This window comes from Anser brachyrhynchus (genome assembly GCF_964034855.1).
Source record: "Anser brachyrhynchus genome assembly, chromosome: 3".
In the NCBI taxonomy this organism is placed as follows: Eukaryota; Metazoa; Chordata; class Aves; order Anseriformes; family Anatidae; genus Anser; species Anser brachyrhynchus.
The window spans coordinates 111,487,397-111,499,871 of record NC_137696.1 but is presented as its reverse complement, the minus strand read 5'-3'; the positions used below and the strand labels follow the sequence as shown (position 1 = coordinate 111,499,871).

General features: G+C 36.7%; 1 protein-coding gene across 5 annotated transcripts in view; it reads right to left on the bottom strand.

Moving 5' to 3' along the window:
• LPIN1 (lipin 1) overlaps positions 1 to 12,475 on the bottom strand; it is a 46,254-nt gene that overhangs the window by 8,032 nt on the left and 25,747 nt on the right. For all 5 annotated transcript variants that reach the window (XM_080588191.1, XM_080588189.1, XM_080588190.1 and 2 more), the window contains exons 12-17: positions 10,415 to 10,507; positions 8,936 to 9,012; positions 6,788 to 6,932; positions 5,224 to 5,372; positions 3,761 to 3,847; positions 707 to 859 (exon numbers count right to left, since the gene is read on the bottom strand). In XM_080588191.1, the coding sequence (XP_080444317.1) occupies positions 707 to 859; positions 3,761 to 3,847; positions 5,224 to 5,372; positions 6,788 to 6,932; positions 8,936 to 9,012; positions 10,415 to 10,507 (704 nt within the window). The remainder of the gene's footprint in view (positions 1 to 706; positions 860 to 3,760; positions 3,848 to 5,223; positions 5,373 to 6,787; positions 6,933 to 8,935; positions 9,013 to 10,414; positions 10,508 to 12,475) is intronic.

Below are 12,475 nucleotides of genomic sequence, written 5' to 3'. Positions count from 1 at the left end.
AAAGAACATATCAAAAAGAGTATCACTTCTAATATATTGCTAGATATTGAAAACATAAGATGACAGTAGCTACCCTCTCACTCCATCTATTACTTAATCAATCTAAGAAGAACACTATATGCCTCTACGTTCTCTTATATTTAGAAGATGACTGGTAAGACAGGCTGCATGTCACTCAATCAGAAGAGCATCTGAACAACCTACCATTAAAAATTCTAATGAAATCCTGTCACAGCAGCTTTTAACATCTTAAAATATTTTCAGTAAGCACTTGACATGCCTCACTGAATTAGGAAGAAGGTACAATATTCATGATCTGTGCTATTAGGATTCACTTGTTACAAATCAACACCTAGAAAGGACAACATTATCCCCACAGAATATCACAATGCAGTCAGAACTATAGAATATTCGTTTCATTTTCACACTGATTTCTTCTAAATCCACCAACACACACAAAAAAACTTTGGGTAAACAGTGAACACAGATGTATATTGAGGTGTGTTTGAGAGAGAAACTAAGCAACGTGACTATTGGATCTTGGTCATTCTTTAACAGAATTTCTTCTTAACTAAATTTTGCACCAGTATACACGAAAAATCATTATGAATGATTTCAAGTGCTCCCATAGAATAGGAAAAAAAAAAAAAAAAGCTGAGAATTCAGCCTCCAAGTTTCTTTCAGCATTAAGGTGATATTGCAGTACCTGTGCAAAGCTGAGAATAAGCTGCTTGGACTCAGCAGCACTGGCCCTTGAGGCAGCACAGTTCCTCGTTCATTGACCCAGTGCAAGTATCCTCTGGTCATGTCCGCCATTCCAATAGCACGTGCTGAGCAATACAAAAATTTATATCCATTTCTGTGAACAGAAATGAAAGAAGAAATTACTGTAAAAAAAATAAAGCAGGTGTTTTGACATTAATAATTCTGTGAGTTTATTTTTGCACAAATCAATCATAATGGTTAAAACAGACTTATGTTTAACCTACGCTTATTTAAAATGAATAAAAACATTTATTTCAGAATGCTGGATAACTAAATTCTGTCTTGCGCTACTACGGTTTATGATTTACACCTAGAGAGGGCTCATTTATCCCTGGTCTTCTCATGGCTTCATACGGTTTGCTATCCACCCCTGCACACTAAAACCATAGACCTTAGAATTAACTGAAATGATATTTGCCAAGAGGAAAACACTGGCATAAAGCGGACAACAGCATATTAACATTTGCTAAATTAACAATGCTACACTCCTGCCTTTTGGGCCCCTTTGGAGAGGGATTTGGGGAGAGGGGTGAAGAAGATTAGGGAAGAGAAGACTGGTCTGTGTGCATGTGTGCAGCAGCAACATGCAGTTTCAACTCTGAGCAGATTAAAACTGCAAACCATAGTGTGAGAAGCAATCTTGACACTTTCTTGTCTTGATACTGAAATAAAAGTTTCAGACGAAGTCACTGGCTATCCTTGGTTCTGTCGTGATGGAACAGAGTCCAATGACATTAGTGCAACTTAACAGACATGGCTCAACTTAATAGCGTTTTCTTTTGCAAGTCCTACAAAGAAACTATTTGTGAAATAAATACTGTATTCAGTGCATGCATGGTCATTAAATCTAACTATTGAACATTTCTGTAGTGTTCAGCTGTAATATCTAGCTGCTACATAATTAACTCAGTAATCTGAAAAGCAACATGACTCGAATCCATTTTTCCCTAATGCTTTTGATCACCAAAGCCCTAACAATAGACAGTGCTGGCAGGCATAGAAATAACAAGTGCAATTAAAAAAAAATAATTAACGTTTTCACCAAAGGTAACGTAGAAGTTACACGCAGAAACCAAATATTATTCAGCACATGAATTCACTGGCTGCCCTGTCTTTTCTGTAATGTTGTATGCCTATATAGAATAAAAGCAGAATAAGACCAGTGTCTCTGGCATAATTTAGATTCCATCATCCATAATTTATAATTCATCACCCATGTAAAATAAAAAGCAATAAACAAGCCTTACCATAACCCTAGTGCACAGCACAAATCAGATTAACTACGAGGACAGTGGCGATGTGTACCAGAGGCTCTTCAAACAATCGTGGTAGGTTGAATATATAAGAAGAGCTGAATTTAATGCAATAAAAGATTTTTTTCCTGCATAAAGTAGAAGTGCCAACTTGAACAGACAACAATCACTAAACCTTTTTGTTGAAGCTAAAAATCTGAATTCTTAACGCATATATGAACAGATATGAGAACATGACAGATATTTCATCTGACCCCATTTAGCCATCAATTAATTTTTCTCCTAACTTCCTTTATTCTCAATCGCTATTGACAAAACTGACCATACTCTCAGAAGGTTCTCCTATTCATATTCATTAGAGGAAATATCCCAAAGTTTTTGAAGTGTATTGTTCTAGGTCACACTAGGATTCTCTCCATGTTAATGACATTAACTGACAAAGTTCCACTCATCTGCTACTACCCAACGTTTCTTCAACAGTCAATGGAGAAAAATAGTTATATCAAAACATCATTAGATCTCAGGTATCTGAGCGTACAAGCAACAAGAGACTATGATGAGTCCAGGTCCTTCCATCCACAGTAGCAGAGAAAACGTTTATTCCTGTGGACCAACAGGCACCAGTGCATATCAGCTACTGAGCTATACTATTGCAGCTCACAATGAAGCTGCCAGGTAAGAGCCAGTTCCTCAGGCTCTTCACGGCAGGTCTCATTGACTTTCAATGCCTTTAAATTACACTTTAAGCAATGTCTACTTATCACCTACTATCAAAATTAACTAATGACACAGAAATATTTTAAGACTGTTCCTTCCTGTTAAATTTGCAACTTAATAATGGATTAACAGCAAATATATACGTAGAGAATAAAAATAAAAAACAAATTTTATAACCAGGCACAAAGACTACCATCCCTGTCTTTAAAGCTCGTCACTATCTAGACAAGTGAAATGTATATATAAGCAATGAGTATCTGAAAAGGGACTACATCTACTCAAGATAAGACATTGTGCTGTGCTTTAAGGGTGAGATTTCCCTTGACTGACTAGAAATCTAATGTTTAGACAGCTCAAGTCTGCATTGTTTCTCTAACTCCCTTTCTGCTCACTGGAAAAAGAAGAAACTCCACTAAGCTGACTCATCTTATGTTTTTTAGGTTTCTTCTTTGCATGACAGATGAAGACACACCTATGTCTCTCTACTCACCACTGCAAAAAACCTACACAATTAGCCTAGGTTAGACACCTAACTACACTACTAGGCAAGTCAAGTTTGGAAATAGGATCTCCACCTACAGTGACCACCCTCCGTTACACAGTCCTTATGCACTTTGCAATCTTGTCAACATGGAGAGATGGGAAGGTCTATTAGCATCTTTGTAAGTTAATGCTGTTCCAACTCCCAATTTGCAAGAAGTTCCCCTTGCTGCAGCTATACAACTCATTCAAATTACTAGAGTTTTTGGAACTGCACTGTATCTGTTTGGAACAGTTAGTAGAGCAATCACTACTCATTGGTAGGGGGCTTTTGCTCTTGATACCCAGAGAAAAGCCTGCTTTGTGATATTGTATACAGATGTTTATACTGTGTAAGCATCATAGTATCTCATTGCTTCAGATGAGATTTCTTTTAAACTGCGAGGTTAACAGTCTAGAGAGATTTTAATTTTTAAATGCAAATGATTCAAATGAATAAACACATGCAAGCCACAGATGTATAAACAGATTTACTGAATACTCACTGGCTCACTTTATGGTACAACTTTGCAATCCCTTGGTGTGTCCAGTCTTTGCCAAGAGTAGGCAAAATATGACCTAAAGTATCTGACCTGAATAAAGAAAAAATAATGTAATTAAAATGCAAAAAAATGCAACAAAACCAAAAAAGCTTACTGTTTTTAAATAGTAACAGATAAGGCTAATAGAAGTCCCCCTAATTAATTTGGCTTTCTGCAAGGTACTGACTGCGATCAGAAGAGGATGATTTTATTTCCTTTTCTTTCAAGACAGACTGATATGTCTATGTTGTTTTAATCAGTCCTGTGCCCCAGGATGTGGATAAGCTAACGAGCTAGCATGGAAGTTACAGCACATAGGCTATCAATCAGAGCTATAGAGTAGACAAAATGATATTAAGCATACTTTTTGAGGTTTGCATTGCATGTTTTCTAAATATACCAAATCTACCTATAAGGTAGATAGTGTTGTGAAATTGCAAGCATGAGATCATCAAGTCATATTCTAGCTTATTTTAAAACAAATGTGCTTTTCCACATAAGCTGGTAGTTGGTCATATGTAAAGTATTATGAAATAGTTATACTGTTTTCAAATTTTTCTTTTATGTAAAGTGGGAAATATAATTACTTATAGTATAATAACATCTAGAAGTACAAACAACTGAGCACCTCACTTGATTAAGTGTTATACAAATACACTGCAAGAAACCAACACCCTGAGTATTTTGCATCTTAAGAGAGAAAAGACTGGGCAGTGGTTTAGGATGGTTTTGCAATAGTATTGTAAGGTGAAGGGATTCAATTACTGTCCAGTTAGCTCAATAACAGAGACAAGAGTAGATCCCATTCAGTTCATTGACACTTAAGAAAATAGAAAGGAAGAGGGACTAATATGTGTTGGAACCAAAAAAGCATTTTGCCCTATAACTGATTAATCACAAGGGAAAAAAAAAAGACATTTCACTTCAAATCATGTATTTTAATTCATCCAAAATTAAAAAAAAAAAAAAAAGAATAAAATAAAAAATCTGAGTCTAAAGGTAAGTTTGCTTTTGAAAGAACTCTAAGTCTTGTCTAGTAGACAAAAATGCCCCTCACTGGAATGCCCCAGTAATGCCTTTTACAACAGAATGCAGGTGTTTCTTCTTTTTAAATGAATCTGATGTACTTCACAAATGTGACACAGCAAAAAGTGAAAGGTCCTGCAATACTACAGTAAATACTATCATAAAACAATAGTAGGTAAAAAAATAATGAGTGCATATAGCATATGTCTTCATGAAATTGTGAATCTAGCCAATGATTCTTGCAGTACTTTTATAGCAAGGTTAAAAACTCACTCACCCACACACTCCACAAAACACTAGAATGTAACAATTTCTTGCCTTGAAATTCCCTGTTAATTACTCTTTTTGCTTTAGTCCAAAGGACAGAAGCAAATAAAGCCTCTCCCTGTTCATGAACTCACCGTGTGATTGTTCCATCAATGTCAGAAATAATAACTTTATCATCCCAATTCCATAGGTAAATGGTGCCTTCACAGCGGCAAGTGCCTTGATATTGTGTTGTAACACTAAAGGTCACATCATTGGGGCCATTCTTGAGCTTTAAGCTTTTCTGCAAGATATTATCAGCAAGATAATCAACAAACTGAGCATGTGAAATGGACACAGTGCAAACAGAGCCACAGATGATCATTGCCTTGGTCACACTGAACCTTATTGCTTTCAGCAAAGCTATTTTCTAGGTAATGTTAGCAGAGATTTGCTTTGTGTGATGTACATGAGGCACTGATTTAGAGAGCAGAATGAAACAAAAAATACTTTCTGTTTCACAGTAAGGGGTATGAAAAAAATCCTGAAAGGTTCTCATACAAATCTATGGGGATTTTTTTCATACTGCGGTAAAGAAATATATGGAGGGAGAAGTATGAGTAACAAGAAGTGCCATGAACGGTGAAACTGACAGAGTGCTTACATGAGGATTTGCGTTCCAAGGCACTACATCTCTAGCCTATAATAACCCACCTTTCTTACCATATGAGCTATTACCCTTCAGTCTCCACCAAATTTCCTTAACTTTCCCACCCTGCTGCCCTTCCCGTCCACTTAGTGACTCACTGGGCATAAGACTACTGATTTGATTCTTTTTGTGGGCTCATTCATTTTCACAAAATCTGCAGGAGTTTCATACTTTAAATGTTCTTAGTTATATTTCATTGCAATTGTTCAATGAGTTAAAAAATGAAAGCGAGGTGTGAATACAGAACTGATGGGCAATCAGTGAGTCTCGCCCACTGTTTCATCAAGAAACCAACTTAAGAGTAGTACTGGGTTCTGCTAATTTCTGCAAGACAAGTATCAGTGTGTTTGTATAATGCTTACTTTCTGTCTGATACAGAAAAGTACAAACACATTCCATCTGTCTCGTGGGAAAAAAATCTACATTTCTTGCAAACTATTCAGGCAGTGAGCAATAGGCTGCATAATGCTGTACTACTTGTATAGGTTTCCTTCTGAAAATTAATTGGCTGTAGGTAAGAAAGACAACAAAAAGCATTTCTCTAAAGTAGCCCATTTTTCCAAATCAAATTGGAATGTGCAGAACACAGAACAGTAACAGTTTTGTCACCATTAGTCAAAATGCCTCTGCCACAAAGGAAGAGAATTGGCTCAGGAGAAATTAATAGCCTGGCCTCATAGTAGGTTCACAAGCAGCTCTTTCAGAAGTTACTAACCAAGAACTGTATTTATGTAAAACTGTGCCTGTCTGTCTATGAATGAGGGGAAGGGAAAGGAAAGGAGGGGCGGGGAAGGAAGAGACCTGTGGGTTCTCACACACACAGACTGAAAGGAACAACATTCATGTGTAACACTGAAAAGAGAAAGGAAAAAATTGTTTTGAAACTATAGTAAGAAATGGGATTCAATGCAAGAAGTAAAAACTAATTAAACCTTACAAGCCTGAATAACAGTTTTGTTCTTGTTCTATCAGAAATGACATTTCAGGACAAGGACGTAAAACTAACTCACAAGCTGGTCAGAAGTGAGTCGAAGGGTTTTTTTGTAACTGATTCCAGACAATAATGAGAGATGACTCGAGTTGGTTTGTAATGACCCAAGGTTTTGTTTGGCAGCTCTAGGGTCTTCATCGCTTGAAGAAGATTCATCTTTTATTCTGGAACATTGCACACACAGAAAATGATGCTATCATGTCAGTAAATGCATCTCAGTAACCATTAAAAATGCATTAACAGTGAGTCACCAAATAAGTTATTGATTCTCTGCTTCTAACGTCTCACAGGAGGTCATTCATATCATGGCTTTAAATATATCAATGGAGAGCGGAATTTTCATTCATGCTTGTTCCCCATTATTCATAGTTGGATTCTTCTAGTCATTCACTTGTCTATATGCTAGTTTTCACCACTTAAATTTAACAGATGTAAATTAATGAGATTTTTGAGTCAGCATAACACATGGTGGTAAATATATATAAAATACTAAAACTATAAAAACCTCACAGTTCTCAGAGGAATAAAAGGGGAGTTGTTATGCTAGGGTTTATTTGGTTTTCTTGTTTGTTTGTTTTTAAGAAATTTAGCAATTAATCAAAGAATCCAGGTGATGAAAATTTTATTAGCAAAAATAACTCCTCCTCCTTTTTCAATGAGCAATTTTAGACCACTGGATTATTCTTTTCCAGGATTTGCAGGATTACCCCATTCGGGATATGATGATAAAAATGTTTAAAAAAGCCACCCCACTGAACTCCTTTAGAGTATTCTGCTCAAATACACATCAGCATAAAAATGTTTATTTTTCTGCCACTGTTTTTTTCTGATTTTTTTTTAAGGTCAGTTTTTTTCAGAGGGAAAGTTTTCCTACGTTACAAAAATCTATCATCTTCAAAACAATCAGCTATTGGGCTTTTATTTCCATCACACCTGGATGCTCTTTGATGACAGGAAGTCTTGACCCAGTATCAAGGTACCACATGTCATGACTACCAATATTTAAAAAAAAAAAATCATTATCCTTTTTAACATCAGATCTCATAATCTTTACTCAACATCCCACTTGCGCTCCTCTGCTTGCAAGCAATAAGTTCTTATCAACAGATTTTTAAGATCAGTTAAACAACAAGCACTAATTACAGCATCTAGTCTGCTTGAAATCCTAATCCCACTTTAAAGCCTATCTTTAAACAACTGTGTAAGAGAAACAGACCTTAATGTCACTTATTATCCACAAAAGGGAAATCAGCCTTTCCAATTTCTTCTGTGTATCTCACAAACTCAGAAAACAGAGCCAAGTAAGACAACAGCTAGTCTCCTACAGTGCAGGGAATCCCTTTTCCAGCCCACTCTCCTGCAGCGTAACTACTGATCTCCAGAAAGAATGTCAACTACGGCCTTTTGTTTCACAAAGGTGACCCCACAGCTTAACTTAATGAGAATAAAACATATTTAAATCTGAATGCTATGGCCCTCTTCAGCTCTAAGTGCAGCACACATAAGCTGTCTTTACAGTCAGTTCTGATTTAGTCAGTCAGCAAAGAGGTAAGGTAGGAGAGCTGTCCCTGGCTAGCTCATCCCCCCAAAGTTTTGGGGCAAGATATGACTCATCTTACAAAGCCCTACTGAGGCAGAGAATCTGGTCATATGGTATAATTACTTTGGAGCACAAAGGAACAGATTTCTGAAATCTCTGAAAGAAGGAATAGAAAACCATGCTATTTTCCTATCAATAGCCTGTGAAAAGAAGCCTGGAAAGTGTTAGACCCTTGAACCTCCTAAGATACGTAGGAAGAAATTAAACTGTCAGGCCATAAATATTCATAAAGCTAGTCAGAACTGACAACAACCTGGGGTCATCTATGATCTTTCCTTGAAAACTCCAGAGAGATAGTTTTAGAGAACTGCTCCAATTATTGTTTGCTGTCAAAGGGCTGTAAGATGTATGACAGAACTACCAGCCAAACTGTATACTAGAAAAAGCACACTTGCAAGGTCTGCAACCCTGCCATGTCTTCCTATCTGCACTTAAATTCATTTTGTATTTCTTTGTACCAAATATTTCATTGATGCAGCATTGTTTGTTCAAATATATGAGGTAGCTTCCTTTCACAGTTAAACTGTAACTCGTGCTCATTTCAGGTACAGATAACTTCTTGGGTACCTGTTTGCCATGCTCATCTGTGAAGATTCTTCTCCTGTAAGTCTACTCCCACTCATACCTTGCTCTGCCTTTGTTTCCTGCAAAAATACAAGTATGAGAAGTTGGGCAGAATATCTGAAAAACAAGTTCTGTCCTGTATAGACTATTTAAAAAAAAAAAAAAACTTATGCAAAAAGCAGGTGAGGTTCCCCCCCCACACACACACACAGCCCTTTACTTGCAGGCAAAGTAAAGTTTTAGGGATGCCTTAAAGAATAAAGGCTGTGAAAAGGACTTAAAAAAAAAAAAAAAGGGCAAATACAAAACTCAGAAGAATTAAGGTTTGGTTTTCCATAGAAGTACAGAACTATCGGATTTCACATGGCTAGCACTGTTGAAGTTCTAGGATCAACCTCATAACCATCCAGTTAATTCACCACAAATAGCTAGATTTCACTTGAAAAGGCAAAATATCACACTGGAAAAATAACAGAAATTACCTTTCAAGGTATTTGAATCATCAAAATCATTACTCCAATAAAACTTTCCAAATTATTTTTTACCCTGAGTAGGTGCTAAACTATATCGATCTCTTGCCATAAGTGAAAGGCTTTGAAATAGTGAATGTTTTTGAAAGAAACAAAGAATAACACTTCCCATTGTCAATTTATAGCTGCCACAGCTCTATGGATAAGCAAATACTTCCACTCAGAAAGAAATTCTAAAAACTTCAAGTTAACTGTAGAAACTAAAATCTCATGCTCTGAAGCCCCTATCCACAGATCAGTACAGTGGTTATTTCATGCAAAGCTACTGAGGTACAACCATAAAAATGTATTAGAAGTCATTTTCTCCCCTCAAGTACTAAAGCTTCAATAGTATAAATGAATATGAAGCAGTTTTATTAGCCAACTTTAAAGATTAAATATGTCTAGACAGAAGATCAATATTTCATACAAAGTTTTGCTTTTTTCACCTTAATGTTCTTTAATGTTCATTCACAGCTTTAAGGCCATTACCACCAAATTCTAATGCTCAGGAAAGGAATTCAAAAAGGCTTTAAAACTAATATATATTCAGTTTTCCATCTTAGATTTTGCTGAATTTTACAGTGTACTCTAGTCAGAAATCTCTTTTATTCAACTGTCAATGAAAACTGTGTGAAGGTAAGCAAAACATGCAAAAACAAAAAATTGGTGGCACAGCTCTTCAACTCTAAGTTTCCAGTCAAATTTAATCCATTAGATAACATTGTCTCATGTCTGTATAATGAAAAGAAACACAAAACCAAAACATTGCAAGTAAATGTTCCAGGTAGGATCTGATCCAAGGCTTTCTGAAGTCAGACTTCAGATCCTGTTCAAACGTCTTTTAATGTGTACATCCTCATTCAAAGTAAGTGCTGAGTTAGGACCGGAAGCAAAGTTCTGAGGGATGAATATGGAGGTATCCACCCTTCCCACTGCACCCAACAGGAAACTGCTTGCTTCTCAAACTTACCTCTTTAATAGTGCTGTTTCTCCCTCGCCAGGAAAACCACCACCTTCCACCTTTTTTGGGCATCTTGTCCCTCATGATAGATTCCACAGTGGCCTGTGATAAATGGGTGGTAAAATAAAAAGAAACCAAAACAAAGGACAACCTGATATATGTAAATGAAAAAGTGCCAAATGTACAATTGTAACTGATAATAAATAGAATAAAAGTAAACATACTGTCTGTGAACCGTAAATTCTACTAAAGCAAAATCTAATGGTATCCAGCACTGCTTTGAAGTAACTTAAGCATGAATACTTATGAAATTTTTAAAAGAAAAATGAAAAAGAGACACAAATCAAAGAAGAAAAATAAAGCATAAATAGGTATTAGTTTAATGTCTGGAATGGAGAACCAATGTTTTTAAGTTAAACTTACTTGGTTAATTATTTAAATAAATCAATAAATTAAAAGATCACTTCCGTAAAGATCTCTCATGGAAAACAGTAACAAACCAGCATGCAAGATGGTCATTCTCATTGAAAAATAACTATAAGGTTCAAATTTAATCACCAGCTAAGAAAAACGCAAAAAACTAACTAGCTTTTATGAGTTTAGTATGATGCTATGAACTTGAATGACAGTGTTAGAAGTGTTTTTTGTTATTTTTTTTTAAACCCTGGCTACTTTCCATTGGTTATACATAATTGGATCCCAGTAGAGAAAAGTTTCTTTCAATAACCATAATGACTGGAGCCTTATGCAGCATAGCAATGAGAGTTGAATTATTTCTACCAGACAGCAAGCGAAATACAAAAGGGGAAATACTACAATAAAAGTGGCCACAGCATTTGGTATGCCCTAGAATTGCTTAGCTTTCTGATGAAATGACAGTCTCTGCTGTAAATCAAGTCATCAAAATAAAAATGCAATGTTGATAGTGATATAAAGAAAAAAAAGACTATTCCAAAAAATGTTTGCAGTTAAAAGAGAGGATTTGCTCACAATACCATGCCTCCCTATTCTCTGTTTTTCCACAGGTTCTCCTTCACTATACTAACTAAAGTATATTAGAAAAGAAAGAAGTGACAGAGAAATGAATGAAGCTGAGCAAGTAAATAGAGAACTTTTTAAACATATAAAAAAAAGTGCAGATGGAGCTACAGAGAACATAACATTGAGGACTATGGCTACAGTTTAAGGAGGTTCTCAAACATCTGGACAACTTCAAGCAGATGTCCTATTGACTTTTAATGAGACCACAGAATCATAGAATACCCCGAGTTGGAAGAGAGACACGATGATCAGAGTCCAACTCCTGGCTCCACACAGGACCACCCCAAAATCAGACCCTACATCTCAGAGCATTGTCCAAATGCCTCTTGAAATCCATCAGGCTCAGTGACATGGCCACTGCCCTGGGGACCCTGTCCCAGTGCCCGACCACGCTTTCAGTGAAGAACCTTTCCCTAACACCCACCCTGACCCTCCCCTGTCCCAGCTCCATGCCGTCCCCTCGGGTCCTGTCGCTGTCCCCAGAGAGCAGAGCTGAGCGCCTGCCCCTCCACTCCCCTCGTGCGGGAGCTGCAGGCCGCCATGAGGCCTCCCCTCGGCCTGCTCTGCCCTGGGCTGAACAAACCAAGGGACCTCAGCTGTTCCTCATACATCTTGCTCTCTAGACCCTTAACCATCTTTGTAGCCCTCATTTAGATGCTCTCTAATAGTTTTATATCATTTTATACTGTGCTGTCCAAAACTGGACACAGTACTCAAGGTGAGGCCACATGCACGTGCTTACAGTTAGGCATGTGTTTAAAGCGCATTTTGCTGAACATGGGTGATTCTTGCAATAGCTCCAGTTTTCAATCACTTCACAAAGCCTGTTTTGATTAAAGTCTCTTAATATTCTAACTCTTTAGTTCCATTATTAATGTAAACCAAAAACTCAAATAAACAATTGGTTAAGAAAAACAGTAGGATTGAAGGAATTGCTATTTCCCTCAATGGGAAAAATATTTCATACCACTTGTTTCCATTTATCCTTCCTAGGCAAAAGTCTAGAGATTTGGATCAGACACCTACATG